Genomic DNA, 21,526 nt, shown 5'->3' on the forward strand with positions numbered 1-21,526 from the left:
GTCAGGGCTCAGAATCTAGACTGCTGTTCTTTTATTTTTATTTTTTATTCTTTTGTCTGATATCCATATTGATGTTTACTAGGGCATCTTTCATTATGTTTTCGTCCTAGTTGTTCATAGAGAGCTTACATACTTATAAGCTTGAAATCGTGATACCATGCATTCCAATTTGATTACTAGTAGTGGGGTCATTCTTTCTCTTCTATTCTATTCTCGAGCTTGAAATTCATTAAAAAAGGTACCCACATTCGCATGCATGCTCGTATGCAACCTGTACCTGTGCGGGGCCAGTGCTGTCGTCGAGGATTAGCATCGGCTTAACTCCACCATTTCCATAAAGAACGTCTAAAACATCTACAAGACCACCAAATCATACCAAAAAAAACTAGGAAAAGATTATATCATATTCCGAGCGAGCTGAAAGACAGAACTGAGGCCCCCATTAACAAGTTACGGGGTGAACATGGGTGAATGATACACGAAATATGCAAAAGGGTCATGAGAATAGCGCCAAAAAGAAAAGAGCTTGGATACACTTTTTAACGGGAAAGTCGTAGCTCGGTCGTTTACTGCTGCTGCTTCCATTTAGGGACCCACTTGCCACCGGCGGCGGGCTTGGATTCCGAAGCGGGAGCAGGAGACTGAGAAGAAGATTCGCGGGGTTGACGGGGCGCCCAGCGCTCGGTGGGGGCCTCACGGGGCAGAGTATCGCGGGATTCACGGGGCTCGCGGGGAGCAGGGGGGGGGGGTGCGGATCCAGCGCTGGGGGCACCGGCACCGGTGCGCAGGTGAGGAGGAACGTAGCCACCCTTGCGGAGAGGGGCGGGCTCTTCGCGGACGGGGGGCGCGGACGGGCTCACGGACGGGCTCACGAGTGGGCTCACGAGTGGGCTCGTCGGGGACACCACCGGCTTCCTTGGCGGCTTGACGTTCTCTCCAGGTGGAGGGGACTCCGGTACGTGGGGCGACATTGAGACGGGGCGCGGTTCGTTCGACTGGCTCTTCAAATCCACCCTTGCGGGCTGCACGGCGAGCTTCGGCTTCGGCTTCGCGTTGTTGCTGCTTGATAGCGACCTCATCCATTTTACTGTATGTTAAGTTAGTATCAATGTTTGAAGTGAAATCAAGGTAAGGGAATACTGACGATCGCTCTTCATCGCGCTTGGCCTTCTCCTCGGCCAAGACACGACGGCGCTCCTCCTCGCGGGCGATGCGTTCCTGCTCCTCGCGCTCGGCACGCTCCTTCTCCTCTTGCTGACGAGCCTCCTCTTCCTCGCGCTCCTGCTTCTCGCGGCGGCGGCGCTCTCGGACCTCCTTGATACGCTGGTTCTTCTTAGCCTCGAACTCGCGCTCGGCGGCCTTGCGACGCTTCTCGAACTCCTCGTGGCGCTTCTCGGAAACCTCTCTGCGGAAGTTGCTGAACTGGGGAACCAGACGACCGAGACGGTGCTTGAGGGCAACGGCCTCGGTGTGTTTCTCCTTAGACTCGCGCTGCTCCTCAGCGATCTGCTTCTCATAAAGCTCCTTGTCGAGCTGCTTCTGGGCATCGTAATCGGCAGAAATGTGCTTGAGTTCCTCGCGACGGAAGGCACGCTCCAAGTGGTCGATACGCTTAGCAGTGGTACGGATACGGTCGTTCAGCTCGTTCTTCTCCTTCTCAAGTTGAGCCAGCTTCATGGCACGCAGACGGTTGGCATCAAGCTCGTCAAGGTCGATCTCGCTGACGTCAATACCCTTAACACCAGTCTTGAGCTCCTCGAGCTGCTTCTTGAGCTCCTCCTGGCGAATGCGATCCTGCTCATCCTTAATACGCTTGAGCTCACGGTCACGCTGCTCATCGGCCAGACGCTGCTTCTCAGCATCCTGGAGCTGTTGGGCACGGACACGCTTGCGGGTCTCCTCCTCGCGCTGCTTGCGCTGCAGAGCATCGGTGGCGGCTTCCTTCTTCTTATCGATAAGAACGCGACGGGCGAGGGTCTCCTCGTGCTCCTGGGTGACACCAGCAATGGCGCGGGCCTGGGCGGTCTGCTTGGCCTGGAGACGAGCCTGGTTGTAGGAGGGATCGACGTACATGCAGGTGACGTGGAGAGTCTTGGCGAGACGAGCGACCTGGAAACGGGCGATCTCGGCGGGAGTGTGCTGCAGACGCTGGACAGAGCCAGCCTCACTCTCAGCAGATCCAGCGCCGCTGCCGGCGTGGGTAGCCTTAGAGGAAGAGAAGACATCGGAGTCGAAAGACAGGACGCCGGAGATGTGATCAACGCGAATAGCGAGGTCACCCTTCTTGCAACCGTTCATGATGAACTTCTCAATCATGGCAGGGGTGATCTGGAAGGGAGCGGGGAACTGGGCAAGCTCGTAGACGAACTTGAGCTCAACGGACTCGTAAACCTGGGACAGCTGCTGGAACAGACGAGTGAGAATGACCTGCTGCAAAGGCACAACGTACTTCTCCATCTCGGGGTCGGCACCAATCTGCTTCAGGATGGGGGTGATCTTCTTGCAGATGGACAGAGGGTGGAAGTCAACCTCGAGGATGTTGTACAGCTCGCGGATCTCGGGGCGCACACGGCGGAGCAGGCCCTTGTTCAGAGCATCGCGGAAGAGCACAGTACGGGTGGGCGAGGTGGCCATACCGAGAAGGTTAGTGAGACGGGTGTTCTTGTTCTTGCGAGCCTCATCCACATCGACCAGGGCGCCGCGGGAGCGGGAAGTGCTGATAACGGGGATGGACAGAGCGGAGAGAAGGACGAAGGACGCGGCCTTGGTCATCTCGAGCTCGGTGACCGAGGGGTTCTCCTTCTTGGAGCTCTGGCCGCTGGCCAGGGCCACGGAAGAAAGACGCAGAAGGTTGTAGTAACGGTTGTAAGCGGCGGCGTGGAAGAGGTAGTTCTCGCTAACAAGGAAAATGCGGGCGAGCTTCTCGTAGTAGTTGGCCATCATAATGTTCTTGGCGGGGCGCTTGCTGAGGTTCAACAGAGTGTGGATATCCTCAATACTGCGGAAAGCCTCCTGCCACAACTCCAACTCAACGGCAACGTTCAACTGCTGGAAGCGAGTGTCGAGGTGACGCTGCAGGGTGTCGGCGTCGCTCAGGTTGATGGCGTGCATCTGCGAAGAGTACTTGGCAGCATTCTGGACGTGGTTGCGCAGGAGCTCACACAGGCGGCGGAACTCGGTCTTGCGGGCGTACTTCTGGCAGAACTTGAAGGCCTGCAGGGCAGTCGACTGGTACATGATCTCGAGACGAGCATTGTTCTTCAAGATCTCGAGGACGGTGCGGTAGGTCTCCCACAGGAACTTGAGCCAAGGGGTGACGACGGCGCGGTCGGTACGGTCGCGAGACTGCTCACCGGAGACAGTTGCAAGTAGGATGGTCTCGGGGGTCTCGATGGCCTCCAAATCCTCAACGCTGGAGGAAGGAGCGGTGGACTCGAGGGTCGACTGGATCTCGTCGGCCTTGGCCTGAGCCTCGGTGACCTTCTGCTCGGCGAGTTCGATAAACTTCTTGAGAACAATCTGCAGATGGAAGAAATCCTAGGTTAGTGACAAGTCACTTTTTTTCACTTTTTCTTTTTTTTTTTTTTTTTTTTAAGGGCGATCATCAACACGAACCTCGATAGTGCCGACATTGGTGTTCTGAGCGATGTTCTTGTACTGGTAAAGACCATCCTTGGCGGCCTTGCCCTTGCGAAGGTCGACAGACAGCTCAACGAACAGGAGCATCACCGGCTCGAGGGAGGCGATGGGGCTGCTACGTGTGCGCTTGGAGGTGACATGTTCGTGGAGGACAGTCAAGGCGGCGGGAGCCTGACCGACGGCGATGAGTTCCTGGGCCCTCTGTGGGAGATATAGTCATTAGCAACCGATCCATCTTGTATCTGGCGACAGCGACAGCGAGGCTTACCTTGAGGACATTCTCAGGCTTAATATGCGGAGGGGGCGGCATGATGGGTGGATGCCCCTTGGGAAAGGATCAAAGGTGACTGATAAGAAATTAAAAATTGGAAAAAAAAGTTAGGTGAAGCCAGCGACACACACGGGCAGCTGGGAAGAATGCGATTAGAGATGCTGCCACGCGAATACCCGATAACGAGGGGAAGATTCACAATGTGCGTGTTGAGGCCAGAGCAAAAATTGGATCCCGCCAATGTTCCCACTTCGCGTTAAGCGATGGCGATCACGTGTAGTGGCCTGAGGCAGGAATCAAAAGTACTGCACAGTACATTGTAGACACCTATGTCGACGAGGATGTGTCATATTCGATTACTATGCATTGTGGTTATGATTTACTATTGGTCAACTGAAATATCCCGAGTCATCTACTAATATTGTAATCCCAACTATCTCATTCCGACCCCGACAATGTAGTTTATAATAGACAACCCATCAGAGTTCAAAGCTCAAGTACCTGGTACAAGCTGTGTATTGTATCCACCTTATAAAACAATAGTATTACCCCGACCCATCCCAAGTACCAGGTACTTCCCTTCCCAATAATTCCCCCAGTATAACGTATACCAACGTAACGTGTAAGGTAAAAAGGGAAACCCACGGACCTGCCAGGGATCTCTTCAGGAAAATCCCCTCTAAACAGCCCATTCATTTGTCCATTCCCTCTCTCATAACAACTCGAACCCGACTCCCTCACCTTCTTTTTTTCTTTGTCCGGCGTCTTGGCCCCTGATTACCCGCCCCTAACCTAATTCTTACGCCCTTGGGATACCTGCCGATCCAAAACCCCCCTCTTCCCCCCCTTTCTCCCATTCGCGCTTCTTTCACAGCTCAACCCGTCACGATGGCTCCCTACGAACTTCGATCCGGCGGTGATGTCAAGAATAAGAAGCAGAGTGTCGCCGACTTGAAATATCGTCGGTTGACTGAGCTCAATGGTCGTCTCAAGGAGGATCTGGACCGTCCACGAGTCAAGGTCTCCGAGGCAGCTCTCTCGTCCGTCCAACCCTTTCTTTGTTGAAAAAAACATACAAACAACTAACACATTCAACAGTCTCATCAGTTACTGCAACAACACTCGCGACTTTATGGTTCCATCCGTATGGGGACAGGTATGCGACCGGCTCTTTTCCCACATCGCGCGCGCCCGTCGAAACTAACAACTCTATTTCCTAGGTCGACAAGCGCGAGGATCCCTACGCTCCTCAGCAACAGGGAGGTTGCTGCACCGTCATGTAATGCACTCACGACGGGAATTTTTCGCCATGACATTTTCGCTCTCCTTTTTCCTTTTTCTTCTACCTAATTCCGGACCCATTCACGACCAACCCCTTGGACCCGAACAAAGCACTGCGATTGCTCGCGCGTACAAAGATATCGGCCTGAAAGAATCGTCTGCTGGTCTTGTACGAAACCTTCCACGCCTCCAGGGATCATACGAGTCCCGTTGTGTTTTGTCGCCCTTTTCGCCCCGGTCTCCTTTTGTCCTCGAACTCTGCAGACAGTGCACTTGACGATGTACTTGTTGCGCCTTACTTCTTCTTCTCTGAATTGCACCATTCCCCCTTCTCGCTATGTTTGTTTGGAATCGGCCTTTTCTTTTTCTTTTTCTTTTTCTTCTTCTTTCTCTTATGTATCCTTTTCTTACGGGTTCTCTTCAAATCTTCAAAAAGCCTCTATGTTCCATTCAGGGCGTGAGAGTTGCCATTCATGTATCATAGCTTCGCATGACCAATACCATACCGATGTAATCAAATTTGCGCTATTCGTAATTCGGCCCCAAATTCCGGCAATCATGGCTTACGTTTTGCGATTTGCTTGGCTGGGATAACCCGGTAGTCGGGTTCAGCCCTCGACCCGTTGTTTTGGCCTTGCATGGTCTAAATTGGCAATTGGTAGATCATGCTACCAACTAATTTTGTATATCCTATACCTACAGCGAATTTATTTCCAATCCAGTACATATATGTGTAAGAAAGTACTTGATATACACAAAAAGAAAAGTTATACACCCCAGTTCTGCCCGATTTAGCAAAAAAATAATTGCAAAAAGAATGCAACGACGGCATGCGCCCGCGAACGGAATTGATTTCTAGTCAATCGCCTTAGACCACTCGGCCAAACCGCCTTGGATGACTTTTTGACCATGATTGTGCATTATGAACGAAAAGCAAATCTATATACATATTTTGCTTTAATCAAAAAGACTGACTAAAAATATTACACCCCCATCGATCTACTCGTACATGTAATTAGCCACTAATTATGAATAACAAACATAGAAGTATATTGATTTTAAAATTTGGCTATTTAGATAGTAGTCAAATAGCCCTGGAGCACCTGGGCACTCAGCCCATCCCCGCTGACATCATCTAAATCCCCATCCCACTAAGCACCTGGGCAGCTCTAGACCTCAACTTCAACATATATACGGAGTACAACATACCACGTCAACGCTGATCTCCAGAAATACGGCCCCCATACATCCACCTGCATGTGTACAATATACACGCTACATTACCCCGTCATCCCAAACACGCCACCCACACACCACAAACCCCCTCATCCAATCGCACCAGTCACATCAGCATCGGCATCAGCATCAAGCCCCATCATCATTCATCATGGCTGAATCTACATCGACCCCGTTAGTCTCAAACACCGATACTAGCGACAAAATCGCCCCCGTCAACGTCCATCTCCCCCGCATCTCAATCCAGTTCTGCACCCAGTGCCGGTGGATGCTCCGCGCCGCATACGTACGTTAATATCTTTCTTTCTCTTTTTTTGACGTTTTGGCCTATCGTTAGAGGTCTTGGTCTTTTGGTTAGATCTTTATGAGGGTCTATGTGTGGTTGGTTGTTTTTATTTGGGTTTTGGATACTTGATACATATACATGTCTTGATATGTAGATGTACTATGTATCAAGTTGGTATCAATTGTCACTTCCATTGTCGACATGGCCATGGACATAATATCAAATCCCACCCATATTAATGCAAATACTAACAAAATATCATCAACAGTTCGCCCAAGAACTCCTCTCAACATTCAGCACAGACCTCGGGGAAGTCGCCCTCGTCCCCAAAACCGGTGGCGTGTTCACAGTGACGATATGGCATGGTACGATGCATGACGGGGAGATCACGACGCAGGAGAGTATCTTGTGGGATCGGAAGAGGGATGGGGGATTTCCTGGTATGTTTTTTTTCTTCTTTTTTCTTCTTTCTTTTTTGTTTAATCACCTTTTTGGTTTGGATTTGTATGCATGCGTTATGTACTGCATGGGACAGGATATATATCCAGCTGTGCTCTTCAATGTTTCCTCTAACCATTCCTCCCTCCCTCAGAAGTCAAAGCGCTCAAGTCACTCGTGCGGAATGTTATTGCTCCTGAGAGGGATTTGGGACATACGGATCGGGCGTTGAAGAAGGAGCAAGGTGGGCAAAAGGAGGTGGAGAAAGAGGGGAAAGAGGAGAAGAAAGAGGAGGAGAAGAGTGAGGGTAAGGCGGGTTGTGAGGATTGTCAGTAGGACGTATTGGGTATTGGGTTTTGTGTTCATGTAGTTAGTATCTATATCTACATTCAGTTTCTCTATATAGAAAATTCATTTTTAGATGGTGCTGGCATAAATGCTAGAATGACATTTACTACCATATACTATTTGGAAAAAACACCTGTTACAATCGTTTAAACCTGAGAACAAGAATTCAAAGTCTCACTGTACACATCACATTCATTATCGCGCAGAGCGGAAGAGTCTAACAAGAATCCATGTAAAAAAAAAAAAAGAGAGAGAAAGACAAGACACAAGAGGATCAAGTACAGAGGATAAAGAAAAAAACTATCCAAGGCCATGGAGATCGAGTCAACGAAACCCCACTCCTGTAAGAAAATAGAACGCCGGCCTATCACCGAATTCTAGGACAAGAGAGAACGGCCCGAAACATCACACAAGGGCGGAGCAGAACGAAAAGAGAGATGAAGGAAGGTGTAGGATAAGGATAAAAGAAAACAGTTATTCGTGGTCATCACACAGAAGTAAGTGGGCGTGCCCGATGCAAATAATCAGATGATGAATGCAGCGGGACACCGATGCCAGTATCCATTGAGAGGAATACATGATGAAGCGTGACTCTCAGCCTCAAAGGGAGGAGAGAGGATAGGATAAAACATACAACTCATCTTGTCTTGATGCTGTAATTGCTCAGACAAGCTTTGCATTTGCTTTCGTGTCCGAGACAAACTCAAGACGTCCAGCAGAAGGTAAGAAGGTATCGTTATCGACTTCGTAGAGTCGTGACCAGGAGAGCCAATGCGGTGGGAAAAAGAAAATCCAAAGTCCGGCTTCTTCAACTGGTCGAGTCGTGAATTCATGGAACACCAGTGTGATTTCAGGCCTCATTGCAAAATGAAATGTTCATAAGACCATGGCAGCATTAAACACAGCTGGAGATCGTTCAAGCCTAAAAGCACCAACTAGGATGGCAACAATCAGGTCTCACCACGGACCTCGTGCGAATGATTGCGACGCTTCCAAAAAGCAAGTCGAAGCCGACTCCTCCGCTTAGGAAGTCTGCGGGAACCGTGAGAGTCATCCGCTGGCGGGATTTCATTTTTGATGCTCTCGCCAGTAGTCGTTGACTGGGTCGTGCTGCGGGTTCCATGGGCTCCCAGCCTGGAGAAGTCTTTGGTGGCACCATCTTCGGATCGAGATTGACCACGAGCGATATTAGAGCTACGACTGGGGCTGTAACCACCTGCGGCCTCTGATACACCTGAAGGATACGCGTCCGCTGTGCTGGGACGTGTGCTATTGTCGTCAGGTCCTCCAAGATCACTTGGCGCGGCACTTTCACCGGAAACCCGCTTTTCGTCGCCGCTATCCACAGCCAAAAAGCTCGAGGCATTAGTTACGGGAGAGATTGGTGTCATGGTGTTGCTGTAGGTGCTTTGCGTCCGTGTGCAACTATTGCGATTAGAACCTGTGCGGGCGGACGAGCTGTTGTGCGTATGATGGCGTTGGGAGCCGCGCTGAGAACCATGTGGAAGGCCTTGGCGGGAGCTGCTTGGTCTCTCGGCAGCCCCAGACGCATGATCACGTCCCACTGATCCTGACGAAGAAGTACCACCACCGAAGGCTGAGTTGGCATACAAGACGGCGGCTAGAACAGCCGGATCGTCGGTAACAGGGCTTGTTTCTGTGATAGGGCTATGTAGCTGGGTCGAAATAGACCCACGAGCAGACTCCGGGACTCCTGGGATGGAGAAAAAGAAAGGTCCGGCATGGCACTAGAAGACTTCCGAGATGGAAAATCAGCCACCGGCGCAAGGGGAGTTCCTGTGATCTCAATCTGAGGACCGGTGGTATCGGGCGACACAACCGGTTCAATGGTGTTTTCGTTGAATTCACCAGAGTGTGAACTAATGGAAGATTTGAATCTATCCGCTGCGCCATCTCCAGAGTCGGAGAGCTGCCTATCAGGAGCTGGAGGGCTTTGGGAGCGAGGCGAAACAGTGATCTCGGCCCGTTTCTCAATCGGAAGACCTTGCTTCTTCAGCTCCTCGTTAGAAAGTTCCTGCCACTGTGCCTGATTGCGAAGAATATGGTCCGTAGTGAACCGCAACTGCGGCAGAAGGTCGGAAATGCCTTCAAAGAGTGGCAGAGCGAATATTGACATGAATCCAATTTGACCAGTGGCCAATTTGTAGATGTTCCCTAATTCGGGTGGCCCGCCAAACAGCGCGGTTTCCATTCCAACCTCCCTTTCCATCTCGCCCTGGTTGGCGAATTCCTCTTGCAGGATTTGCGTCCACTTCTTGGCAACTTTCCACGGTCGAGCCACGTTACTGATGTCGGCACATTTGATCAATAATCCACAAACGAGTGTCTTGTACATATCGACATCTTGCGGCTTCCAGCCATCAACAGATCGGTTGTTTTCGTAGAACTTTTCTTGGAATGAGCCCATTCGCTGCATGAACTTCTGGTGCACACCCATGTCGGTAGCCAGGATGGAGCTGATAAGGAGCTTTCGCAGCTGATTGTCCTTGAATGCCGCAGGCCAGTGGCGACGCAAAATCTGGGAAAAGGCGGCGCAGTGGAACGCCTCCAAGACGGAATTGTCGTTGTAGAGTTGCGCAAGAGGTGCGTTGAGTTTGACGAGGAAGAAATTGTTGACACCTGGGTGGCCAACGTCATGACCAATGGCTGAAATAAGTAGAGTAAGGGCGTCGAATGGCGTGAGAAGGGAGGTGATGGGAGTTTCGGGGCCAGGAGATTGACCAATAGATTCATATGGAGGCAAGGCACCAATGTGTAGCAGGAAGCAAAAGACGGATTGCAGCACATCAATCGCATGGCGGAAATTGTGGTAAAGCACGAAGGAGTTATAGGCGGCGCGGCAGGCGAGAAGGAAAGTTTGCAATTCATCGGGGGTCAACCGCCAAGGATCCAGTCCCGGCATAGTGAAAGCATGCTGTATCATCTCACAAGCGCCAAAGACCAGTTCGTCCTCGGTAAACTCATGAGCGCAGAACTTCCAACTGCCCACCTGCTCTCTGATAAAAGGGATACGCGCGGGATCAATGTTGAGATCCAGCTCCTGGAATTCATCATGTATGACTTCTTCTGGGTTGCAAATTCCTTTCATGAGCTTTGAAACCATAGCTTCTCTTAGATAAGAATATGGCTGCTCATCATGCACACCAACCCAAGAAAGCTTTCGCTGCTTTCTCCGTGCGAGGAATCGGGACATCTCTCTCTGGGCCGCTTTACGGGTACGGTAGGCATGAACCACGAGCGATTGAATCCGCGACCGATCTAGCGGAGTGGTCAAGACATCCATAGCACCGGCATCAAGACAGCGGGCAATCTGCTTGTGCTCCACCGTGATAGGTCCATGAGAATCTGGTTGACTGGTAGGGCCGGCAGCCACATTGTCGCTAGGTCCATCGGGAGCAGGAAGACGCAGAATAGCAATGGGAATGACCAAATTTGGCCCCTCTTGGGCCTGAATGTCGTTCGAGACACCTGATAGAAGGGACAGGCCCCGTGCTTCGTCGGACTGTGTTGAAAATGTGAAAGTGCGGTGGATGGAGCCCGGTGACGGAGGAGCGTTGTCTGCCCACGAGGCGCGACTGGCTTTCCGACGAGCCAGGTTCGACTCTTCGCCGCTAAAATCCACCTCGAAGAATGCGAAAATCGGGTTACACTCGCTGCCCGACCGGTCGCTGAGCTCGGCCAGCTTGGTAGCAAAGGAGGAACCGTTGTGGCAGAGATAAACTACAAAACCGGGAGTAATTAGTAAATCATCAAACGCGGCGCAGTCTGCAGAACCTACCTTGTTTGCACACTAACAACAGCTGCTCCACATCCGCCTGCAGCGCATCTGGTTCTTCGGAGGTTGCGAGGGAACCCGCGGACGATATCGTTAAAGCATCAATGGAATTTTTGCGCACCCATCTCTCCGACCGCACTCGATCGTCAATGTAGAGACCCATGCAATCCACGCGGTCAAACATGGTGTTAGAAGGGTTAGAACGACCCCGATCAGGCTCGCTGGAATCACAAGACCAACAAGAACTCAATCGGAGCGAAGAAAAGGGAAAGAGTCGGTCGGAGCGCTCCTGTCTCGCATATGGTTCGGATGATGAAGACCGAGGCGTTCGGCTGGGGAGTGAGGAAGGTACGAAGGAGGGCGGCTTTGAGAGGTGAAAAAAAAAAGAGCGGCGAGGTTGGGGGAGGTTATAGGAGATCGGGAGAGATCCGACTGAATCGGCACAAAGAAAGTCGGGAGAAGGAATGGCAGGAGTCGGCAGGCAAGCTCTCAGTTCGCCGAATCGAACAATGGAGTTGTTTCCTGCAGCGAGGCAGTCCGAGTCGCGTTATGGACTGGAGGTTCCGAGACAACCCCCAGAGGCTAGACTCCTAGACTTGTCGCACTAGACAGATCGCGCAACCCACTTTTTCCACCCCGGGGTCAGATTCGAGCGATGAGATGAGAGCGACACGTGAGTTGTCGAGGGAAGGGGGTTCAATTGAATAAACAGGAAAGGGTGAAGCGGAAAAGGGCGTCAGTTCGACATGGTGTGTAGCGTGTTAGCGTTTAGCGGTGAGATCAACAAAGAAAAGGATGAAAAGGGAAGAAAGAGGAGAAATAAAGAAGTTGTAAAAGATCAAAAACACCCAAAGCTGAGGACAGTGGAGGGGCGAACACGGGGAAGGGGCTTCTTTCCTCCTTCCAGAAGGCCTTGGGGCGGGACGGGATGATCCTCAAGTAATCTTAGTTGGTTACAGTTACTACTTACTGTATTGCATTTTACCTACATGGTAGGGATTAATATTAGTATGTTTTTAGTCTCTATCTACGCTATTATAAGCAACTAACCATCTATATATTATATCTCCTTCTATTCTCCAAATTATACCATCTTCTCTGGCAGAGCCTCCGATCGTAGCCAGTGGACCCAATGACGCCTCTCTTTTTTTTTCTTTTTTCTAGAAGGTCAGCGGGTTAGTAAGCGCAGATTCTGTAACACAATACACCTGGGCACCTGGGCGGTACTGGGGTGGCTATGCACTAGATAACTAAGAAATTTAGATAAATACCTGGGCATATATACATATATCCATAGTTAGAATGACATATATGTAGACGAATGTATATTTACTTATATTACAACATGCTAAGTAATTTATGCTACATTATAAGTACCATCTTGTAAAACTACATAGATATAAATACACTGTCACACTCTGCAGGATCGAAAAAAAAAGCAAAAAGCAAAAAAAAGAGTGGATAGGGCGTTTGGGCCCCATTTGGGGCCAAATCTGACGGAATACCAAATAATCCGAGGTGATCTCATCGACTGCTGATTAGTCGGCTGGCCGTTCTCCACTTCCAGAAATGGATCACCTGCAGGAGGTACAATTGCATGCATTCAGTATCTTTAACTTGACACAGTGTTAGTTATTATCTATATTAAGTACATACATATGTATTACCTCAAATCTATGCAAAGATATACATATAGGTGGTATGGCAGGACGAACGTATATGGCTAATATGGCTAATATGGCTAATATGGCTGAGCAATCATGCCTAATTTCCCTGTCATCCACGGTTCAGCTGTTGATCGGTTCCATGTGATTGGGAGGGGACCCTGGCCAATCACCGACACGAGACGGGGATTGCTGCATGTGTACCTAGGTACTTTCAACCTACAAGGTCTACTAGTACTCCGTAAGGTTACAATACTTAGCATATTCTGTATTCTGCAAATGGCAAGGGTGGGGTTTACTTTGTCGATCTCTTGGCTATCACCAAGTATCAGATTTTGGACATAGACTTGGAATATATTGTACATACTATTCCACATAACTAGTTATATGTACTATGTACCATGTACCATGTCCAATCTTGGAAGGTTGCGTCTACTCAAAAACACAAATAATCTTCCCCTTAGTAGTGTTACTCTCAAGCAACTTATGCGCCTCCTCAATCCCCTCAAACGGAAACACCTTCTCCACAAAAACCTTAAACGTCCCATCCACAAACTGCGGCAACGCGTGCTCAACAAGCGTATCGCGCAATTTCCGCTGGTACTCCAGATCCCGACTGCGCAGCGTGCTCCCCTCAATCCGCACACGCTTAAACAGCAACGCCCCAATATCAACACCCGCAGGCAACTTACTGCCACCCATAAGGCCCAGCAGCACAATCCGACTGTCGCGCGCCGCCACAGTCAGATTTCCCTGGAAATACGTCGCGCCGATGAAGTCCACGGTTAGATTCACGCCCGCGCCAGAGGTAGCGGTCTGGATCTCTGCCGCCCAGTCTTGGGTTTTGTAGTTGAAGGCTTTTGTCACGCCGAGCTCTTTTTCGAGAAAGTCGATTTTCTCTTGCGAGCCCGCTGTGGCGTAGATGGCTTTTGCGCCGGCGGCTTTCGCGAGTTGGATTCCGGAGATTGAGACTGAGGAGGCGCCGGCGTGCCAGAGGACGCTTTGGCCGGATTGGAATTCGCCGATTAGGAAGAGGGCTTGCGAGGCTGTGATCCAGGTCTGTGGGTGGTGGTTAGCTAGGATTCGTTCTAGATAGATGATTGATTGTGTGTGCGCACCTCTGGGACTCCGGCTGCCTCTTCCCAGGATAGCTCTTTCGGCTTGTGCACTAGCATGTGACTCGAGACGACAATGTACTCTGCGTAGGCGCCGCCGTATGCAAGACCGAATACTTCATCTCCGATCTTGAAGTCTTCGTGTCCGTCTGGTCCGAAGCTCTCGATCACGCCGGAGAACTCGACGCCCATGGTTGCGGGTGCTTGGGGTGGGAGGGGGTATAGACCCTCGCGCTGGAGCAGGTCCATGCGGTTCAGGCCGAAGGCCCGGATCTTGATGATAGCTTGGCCTTCTGTGGCGGTGGGCTTGGCGATCTGGTCGATGAAGAGGCTTGTTGCGGGGCCTTTGTCGCCTTTGATGCCTGGGGGCTTGTTAGTTTTGGTGTTGACATTGTATGGAGTTTGAGGTGTGAATATAGAGGAAAGAGAGTGAGGCAGTGAAACGAAGGGCAGTTGGATTGATATCAGTGTATGATCCTCAATGCTTCCAAGATGTAGATGATATCAGGTGGGGGGATGTTCTTCAACCCCGCGCTCACTTACCGATAGCTCGCATGGTGTCGCTCATCTTGAGTGATATGTACAGTGTTCGATGGATGTTTTCAATGCAAATATTTCCAGAAGGTATCTTTTATATATTCCCAGAAGCTAACAGCGATCCAGTTACATACCTATGACGAGCTGACCGCATCGGGGAATTTGATCGGCATTTGTCAGCATCGCCAGTTTCCGAGGTCTACCGTCCCCATTGAGAGGGTTTCTAATAAAATCCATGCCGGACAACCGAGTGGATAATGTACGGTTGTTCGGCATGGGTAGTGTACAAGTGTAAAAGAATCAGAAAGAAAATGTAGATTGTAGCAATGCTAAACAACATCTAGCTGGAAATAATGGGTAATGGTAATATCAATCATAAAGTGGCCAGTCCTACTCCATGCAATCCATGATTTTCGACAATATCAAGCCCTCCAACCGCTCCATAACAGACTCCACGGGGGTTTTCCTGCCGTAATTCAAGACGCCAGAAAAATAACAAACACATAAGAAAAGAAGAAAGCAGAAAGTGCGAAAGATGGTGGCCGACAGGTAGATCAACCGGCTGGAAAGGCTCGGGATCTCGGTGGCTGGAAAGAAAAGAAAACAAAGAGAAAACAAAGAGAAAACACACCAGAAAACAAGCCCAACCCTGGACACACTTTTTGTTCATGGGATGCCGTGGCATGCATATGCAGTAGCAGTAAAAAGCAAATAGGAAAGGACATAGGTCACTATCATACAACTCAATTATGAGCACTCGTGCGGGGATATCGTTATGAGAGAAGGTTCTTTAGCGATGGGCTTGCGCTCGCTCCGGTCCCGGCCGCTGTGCCATTGACCCCGGCGTGTCGATTGCTTGGTGGCCCGCCCATCAGGGAAGGTGGTGTACCTTCCGGTCGAGTGGGAGGGGTGGCGGTGGGCCCCCGCGGGTCAATAAGTGCCTGCGTCACTGGTGGTGAGTGAGAGGGAGCTGCTACAACACGATCGACAGAGTACATGCGATGAGGCGGGCCGCCATTGAGGGCGCTCAGCGAGGTCTGGGGTGATCGGTTGATCGTTGTCGCTTGCACGATTGGAGGGGATGCGGACGCTGCATATGATCGCGGCGGTGGCTGCGAAAGATGCGGCGAGCGGGATGGCACAGGGCCATACGGGCTCTGATGGGTGGAATACGGCGGCGGTGGTCCCGAAGGCCCAGCGCTGGTGTAGTGTTGAGGTGGTGGTCCTGCGGGATGGGGTGGCGGATAGTTGGTCATATGATTGGGAGGTGGCTGTGCTGGGGGATAAGGAGACGGCGACATCCCGTTGCGAAGACCGATGTCAGGCGTGTGGCGTTGCTCATATGGTCCAGTGTATCCTGGTCCGGGGAGTCCGCTGGGTGGGTGAGCGGGAGGCATCGGCCGCCCAAGCACACCGCCAGGGGGAGGAGGAGGATGTGGGTGTTGGTGTGGATGTGGGTGCGGCAAAAATGTATGGCCTGCATGGCTTGGATGACCTGCATGACTGGGCATTCGTGAAGTGGGTATCATGGGACGTTGAGCAGTGTAAGGCGAAGGCCGCTGGTCGGGCGTAGGCTCTGGTACAGGCGGAGGTGGAGGAGGCGCCGGATTCTTCAAGTGGCATTTATGACATTCGTATGCCAATTCGCAAGAATCTCCATTGTGTTGGGAGAAGGCACCTTGAGGCGGATGATGAGGGTGTCCTGAGCCATTGGCCATGGGAGGTCGTCGCCCAATGGCCCACCACCTGGGACTAAAGCCGGTGGCGCAGCGAACACATTTGCGGTTAGTTTCCTTGGTCTCCACGCCAGAAGCAGCCGGTCGCGGTGCAACATGGTTGTCGGTATCGATGTCCATCGGATCTTCAGTCACTTCCTCCAGAGCCGGCTGAACTTTGTGGGTATCCTTAGAAGCTGGCGTAGTACTTGTCGAAGCCCGGCGGTTCACATTGGTGGAAGGATGTGGGGGAGCTCCAACAGATTGATGCATGTACGCCGCTTTGCGAACGGTTCCAGTAAGGGTAAGATCGGCCTGCTTGTAGGTCTGGGCAAACAACTGGAGAGCGTTTAGATGGTCCTGGTTCGTCTGCTCACCGATTTCGTGCAGAACAGTCGGCACGTTGTGATTTGGACAGTAAACAGCAGGTGTTGCTGCTCCAATATCTTCGCCCAGGCGGATAGCTCGCATGCTGTCGCGGCGTGAGCTCTTGACAGGTGTGATATCGAAGCCGAACCGGTAGTGTGCTTGGAAAGCACAGCCCACGTGGAAGTGAGCATTGCAGCCAGCAAAGCTACATGGCACACATGCGCCCTTACTTGACTTGCAGACCTTACACGTCTCGCGCCACCGCTCCTTGGGAATAGATCCGAATCCTTCCGCAGGCTCAAGCTCCTCTGCATCGCCGTACTTCAACTCCGGGGTCCACAAGGTGCAGAGCACGTGGGCCCAGTTGTTGCCTGCAGTACGCTTCAGGGGTTCCCGAGGACCGACAGGCTTGCCAACGGCCTCCTGTCGCTGGCGATAAAGCTTGATCGCCTCGGCAACCATCTCCTTCTCCATACGCTCCTTTTCCTTGTCACGCTCAGTCTTCTTCCGGGAGTTGTTCTTTGGAGTCTCCATGAGGTCGTGCTCGGTCCATGAGACTGGGCAAAGAACACATGTGTAGTTTGTAGAAATCGAGGGAGTGCGGTCGTTGGAGCACATATCACACAGCCATTTGTTGCCGGGGCGCGAATCCCGCACACCGTAGCAATTGCGATGGACTGTAAGACGGCAATCCCGACATGAAAGATGCTCTTCGCCCGAAGGTTCGACTTGGCTGCAGATGGAACAAGGAAGAGTCTTGGCCTTTGGCGGGTCGGGAACAATCGGTGGAGCTTCCACCACTTTCTCGGGGGCCATCTTCTTCTTCGGCATAGGTTCAACAGATGTCGCGGTTGAAGGAGTGGGTGTTTCCTTGGTCTTCTTTTTTGTCAGATCCACCTTTCCTTCCACCTTTGCTTCCGCCTTTCCTTCCATCAAGAGTCGAGGGTTTGTATCAAGCGGAATGCCCATCGTGGTAGCCGTGGTTGCCGTAGCAGGCGTGATCACGAACGGAGTTTCGGTAGCTACAATCAGTTGCGCGAGCATTTCCTCGTCGATGCGGCGTCGCCATGACTTGTTACCGCTGCTTGCAATCCTCTTCGCCACCTCGTCAACATCCTCATAATGAATCCCGTACTTCCGCCAAAGCAGAGCGCAGCGCAGACAGAGCGCAACGGTAAGCATGGGGCCCTTGTCTTTCTTGTTTGAGGGCTCAGACGGAATAACGGTGCCTGGTGGAACTAGGGGTGCACGGCGCCACTGTCGCGAATGGCGGGTGGAGCAGAACTTGCAATGGAATCCACGCTTCTGGACAATGGCTTTCTCGGAGTCAAAGGCCGAATCATCATGATCATCGGCCACGTCGTCGAGGAGTTTGGATGAAATTACGCTGTGGCGGCGTACCTCCTTCTTGCCACGTCTGCCTTCATAACTGCCCCAAATCTTCCGACCGCTGGGGGTTTTCTTCCACATGTAGTAGAAACGGACGATCTGATAGATATGGACAGTCTTGACGTGCTTCATGATATTGCGCCATTCAGATCCATATTTGGCAACACCCTGTTCGAATAGCTTGAGCTCCTCCGGCCGAATGTGTGGCTCCTTAAGATCCTTGTACTTGTTGGTTTTCTTCAGCTTAGCAAGAGCGGCCTGAACATCAAAGCTCTCAGAGTAAAGAAGTGCAAGGGCTTTGTCGAGGAAATTCGTGGAGTATTTCTCAACCCCAATACCAGGGGCCAGTTCCTTGGCTTGGCGCATGTAGTCGTCGATGAATTTTTCTCGATCCGCATCGCTTAAATGAGAGCCCGGTGCATCATCTTCGCCGCGGGTGGGGATCTGATCAGCACTGGGCATTTTGAATTGAAGTTCGGCTGTGCGCGCCTGCTTTCCGTTGATTGCGACCGGTTCATCCAGACCACGATGCACGTAGCCCACTGGCTCATCTTGAACCCACTTCGGTCGGTTTGCCCTCTCGTGCTTTGCAGCTTCCATTGCTGCCTGCGCATCCTTAGAGAGCTTGCCGTCCTTTTTGCCACCGGGAACCTTTGATTTCTTCTTCGCATCCAGTGGCTTCACATATTCAACTGCACGGCCTGGCCAAGCGGGGACCAGTGCCTGGTGTCGAGTTCCTATACGTGAGCTAGCTCGGGGGTAAATTCGATCATCGTAATCCAGAGCATCCTCCACGCGGCAGTGAATACCCAGGTATCGATAAGGCCACATTTTGGCCTGTGCGATCTGTTCCACGGTTGCGGGCTGAGGCATGGAATCTTCCTCGGCTCCGGGAGTGCTGGCGGAGGTACCGTTTGCTATACCATTCGCATGATTATGAGGATCCTCTTCCTCCTCTTCTTCCATGATCACATCCTCGCCGTCTGTTCGGATGCTGCCAGTTAAAGGTGTGTTGCGTGCCTCGAGTTTGCGCTCTTGGGCACGGCTGCAAGCGGCACAAGCCCAAGCAAAGCCTCGAGCGGGTTTCTTAGTCAAGGCGGGTCGTACACAATGCATGTGATATGTTGAATTGCAAACTGCGCAGTCCACTGATTCGGAGTTTGCGGCGTATAAACGGCATCGCTTGCAAGTCTTGACGGCACCCGTCAATTCTTTCCCCTTGCCGATCTCGACAAGAATGAATCTCCAGCGTTCGTCGAGAACCTTCTTGACGTTTCCCGGAACATTAATGATATCTTTAGTCGGAATGACATCGTAAAGACGATGGATATATCGGTCGAACATTTTGTCGTACCAGAAGCTGTTCCTCGTCTTCTTGTAACAACTAAGGTCCTCAATCTCTGACACGTGTCGAATTTCACACTTGCCCCGTAGTGAAGAAAGAGGGCAGGTGTCAGAGTGCATTGAAGCAAAAACAAACCGAGTGTCAGGAGAATGGCGCTGGATATCTCGTGGGCGGTAGTACCAGTTGACTCTCATCGCCTCAATGAAGCCACCCGGCTTGGTTTTGGATGGAAGAAATTCCATGATGCGCGCTAGATAATATGGCTCACCCGGAGGTTCGCAAATTAAATAAACATGGTCTATAAAAAATGATTAGTTTCGTAATAATCACTTTGAAGGAAGTGGAGGCTAACCATTGAGAGCAAAAGTGGTGCCATCATCGGCTATTAATTGGCCATCTTGCAGATAGGGCCCGGAGTTTTCGAAGCTCATCATATTGGTGAAATAACCCTCCTCCGAATCGCATGGAGGGGAGGTGAAGATCTTCTTCACAGCACCGCCCGAGTTGGGGGTTGAATTTGGCGTGCTGGCGGGTTGTTTGCGTTTTCTCAAATTAGATCCATTCACATCATCCGGTCTGGCGGAAAATGAAGAGGTGCCAGGAATGGCATCTTTTGCCGGTCCATTTGCGGTCTGGCCATTGGTCAGGCTCTTACGTGGTTGCGCCGATGAGGTCTTCTCATCAATATTAGCGCCGTTGACAATGCTGTTGAGTGCCACGCCACTATTCCGTTTGGCTGACTTTGAGTTTGGCGCAGAGTGATCAATATCCGCGTCCAGGTCACGGTCCTCGGCGTAATTTGGCCGAGGGGCATTACGGCCTCTCGATCGCGTGCCATACGCGGTGGCGGAGCCGTTAGCCGAATCGGCCACTGCCTCCGGAGAGTTGGGAGTGGTCATTGAGGGAGTTCCTTAGTCATCCACTGGCAAATGAAGAGTGAATAGGGAAGAAGATGATAGAAGAAATATAAAGCCCAAAGGGTAGCTGTGGCGGGTGATTAGTGGGAACTCGTAAATCTTCAAATGTTGGAACTTTAGAAAACGCGGGAGAGAACAGGTTCAACGGGAGAATGCAAGTTGAAAGTGGGAAGGGCGAAAATCTCAAAATACGGGTAAGTGGACATGGGATTTCACCGGTACGAAGAACTTCAGGGAGTTGCGAAGGGGAAAACCGAAAAAAAGTGGGAAAGACAAAGAGTGGACCGTGTCAGATCTTATTTCTCTGCAGGGGTGAAGGGTGTTCCGATATCAAGAACAATCCGGATAGAACAACATTGATAGGGGACATGCCAACAATAGATATTGGGGGGGTGGGGGGGGGGAATAGAGGAATTATTGATGAGACGGGGAGAGTAGGAACTTACATAAATGAATAGAAATAGAAAAAGGGAATGAAATCAAGAGAATAGGAGAATAGAAGAATAGAATAGAGGAGAGAGTGAAGAGAAGAGAGAAGAGTAGATAGAGTGGAGGGAGGGATATGGGTCGGGAGAAGCGGGTCAAAGGTGATTTAGCGGGAAAAAAAGGCGATATAGCCCAACGGGGAATGGGGAAGGGGAAGAAGAAAGGGAAAGGGAAAAAGGAAAAAGAAAGAAAAGAGAGTGTCGAGGATCCCGACCTGGCCCCTAGTCCCAATATGTTAATATGACGGATCCCTAAGGACATGGGAACCAAAAGAAACCAAAACCTCTTTTGGACCTCCCTTGCTCGATCTACTGAATATTTTCTATCGGGGTCGGGGTAGGGAGCACACTGTAAGAGGAATGCTGGTATGCGGGAAACGTGTATAATCAGAACATCTTCAAAAATGATGTTATATGGTTGAGGTCTGGTTTGAGCTCTCTATCTAGGAACAGTTTATGTGGACTGATATTGGAAAATAAAAATACAAGATACATGGACAGTACCTTTTGGCTATTTGCTATTTTTGCTATTTTGGTGATTTTTTCCCCGTTCGCCTGATCCTGTGCGACCAAACACACCAGGATTGGCTATGAATCTCGGGAGAGGCAAAAGGGGGAATCATCTATAAATTCGTGCACAATAGAATACTGTGGGTCCTTTGCGATTATCGGATATCGAGGGACTATAGAGAGTA

At 51.0% G+C, this 21,526-nt stretch overlaps 6 protein-coding genes across 6 annotated transcripts; 2 read left to right on the forward strand and 4 right to left on the reverse strand.

The window, feature by feature from the left end:
- Nucleotides 1–566: 566 nt before the first annotated feature.
- On the reverse strand, nucleotides 567–4,116 carry tif32 (putative eukaryotic translation initiation factor 3 subunit EifCa; the record flags this gene model as incomplete). The annotated part of the gene is made up of 5 exons (XM_057285509.1): nucleotides 3,908–4,116; nucleotides 3,616–3,840; nucleotides 1,145–3,537; nucleotides 861–1,087; nucleotides 567–829 (listed from the first exon to the last, which is right to left on the reverse strand). The coding sequence occupies exons 1-5, from the start codon at nucleotides 3,947–3,949 to the stop codon at nucleotides 567–569; spliced, it is 3,150 nt and encodes a 1,049-aa protein (XP_057131775.1). The 5' UTR covers nucleotides 3,950–4,116.
- Nucleotides 4,117–4,565: 449 nt separating this feature from the next.
- On the forward strand, nucleotides 4,566–5,809 carry N7471_012791 (guanine nucleotide-binding protein subunit gamma). Its single transcript, XM_057285510.1, has 3 exons — nucleotides 4,566–4,950; nucleotides 5,009–5,066; nucleotides 5,131–5,809. Exons 1-3 carry the CDS (start codon nucleotides 4,799–4,801, stop codon nucleotides 5,191–5,193), a joined length of 273 nt encoding a protein of 90 aa, XP_057131776.1. The 5' UTR covers nucleotides 4,566–4,798; the 3' UTR covers nucleotides 5,194–5,809.
- A 769-nt stretch (nucleotides 5,810–6,578) lies between these two features.
- On the forward strand, nucleotides 6,579–7,487 carry N7471_012792 (Rdx family protein; the record flags this gene model as incomplete). Its single annotated transcript, XM_057285511.1, has 3 exons — nucleotides 6,579–6,713; nucleotides 6,982–7,153; nucleotides 7,306–7,487. The coding sequence occupies 3 exons, from the start codon at nucleotides 6,579–6,581 to the stop codon at nucleotides 7,485–7,487; spliced, it is 489 nt and encodes a 162-aa protein (XP_057131777.1).
- A 962-nt stretch (nucleotides 7,488–8,449) lies between these two features.
- Nucleotides 8,450–11,479, reverse strand: pdeB (3',5'-cyclic-nucleotide phosphodiesterase PDE2; the record flags this gene model as incomplete). The annotated part of the gene is made up of 3 exons (XM_057285512.1): nucleotides 8,450–9,247; nucleotides 9,280–11,240; nucleotides 11,299–11,479. The coding sequence occupies 3 exons, from the start codon at nucleotides 11,477–11,479 to the stop codon at nucleotides 8,450–8,452; spliced, it is 2,940 nt and encodes a 979-aa protein (XP_057131778.1).
- A 1,736-nt stretch (nucleotides 11,480–13,215) lies between these two features.
- On the reverse strand, nucleotides 13,216–14,720 carry N7471_012794 (NAD(P)H-quinone oxidoreductase). Its single transcript, XM_057285513.1, has 3 exons — nucleotides 14,618–14,720; nucleotides 14,078–14,436; nucleotides 13,216–14,018 (listed from the first exon to the last, which is right to left on the reverse strand). The coding sequence occupies exons 1-3, from the start codon at nucleotides 14,640–14,642 to the stop codon at nucleotides 13,392–13,394; spliced, it is 1,011 nt and encodes a 336-aa protein (XP_057131779.1). The 5' UTR covers nucleotides 14,643–14,720; the 3' UTR covers nucleotides 13,216–13,391.
- Nucleotides 14,721–15,384: 664 nt separating this feature from the next.
- Nucleotides 15,385–20,328, reverse strand: N7471_012795 (DNA-binding E3 ubiquitin-protein ligase SNT2; the record flags this gene model as incomplete). Its single annotated transcript, XM_057285514.1, has 2 exons — nucleotides 15,385–19,727; nucleotides 19,782–20,328. 2 exons carry the CDS (start codon nucleotides 20,326–20,328, stop codon nucleotides 15,385–15,387), a joined length of 4,890 nt encoding a protein of 1,629 aa, XP_057131780.1.
- Between the last annotated feature and the right edge of the window lie 1,198 nt (nucleotides 20,329–21,526).

Source organism: Penicillium samsonianum, assembly GCF_028829775.1.
Source record: "Penicillium samsonianum strain IBT 33392 chromosome Unknown utg000007l_segment0_segment0, whole genome shotgun sequence".
Taxonomy (NCBI): Eukaryota; Fungi; Ascomycota; class Eurotiomycetes; order Eurotiales; family Aspergillaceae; genus Penicillium; species Penicillium samsonianum.

Coding starts and splice junctions, on each gene's coding strand:
- N7471_012791 (XM_057285510.1), top strand. CDS start 4,799: ATGGCTCCCTACGAACTTCGATCCGGCGGTGATGTCAAGAATAAGAAG. Junction 4,951..5,008: donor GTCTCCGAGGCAGCTCTCTC/GTCCGTCCAACC, acceptor CACATTCAACAG/TCTCATCAGTTACTGCAACA. Junction 5,067..5,130: donor TTCCATCCGTATGGGGACAG/GTATGCGACCGG, acceptor TCTATTTCCTAG/GTCGACAAGCGCGAGGATCC.
- N7471_012794 (XM_057285513.1), bottom strand. CDS start 14,642: ATGAGCGACACCATGCGAGCTATCG. Junction 14,437..14,617: donor CGACACCATGCGAGCTATCG/GTAAGTGAGCGC, acceptor ACAAGCCCCCAG/GCATCAAAGGCGACAAAGGC. Junction 14,019..14,077: donor AGGCAGCCGGAGTCCCAGAG/GTGCGCACACAC, acceptor CACCACCCACAG/ACCTGGATCACAGCCTCGCA.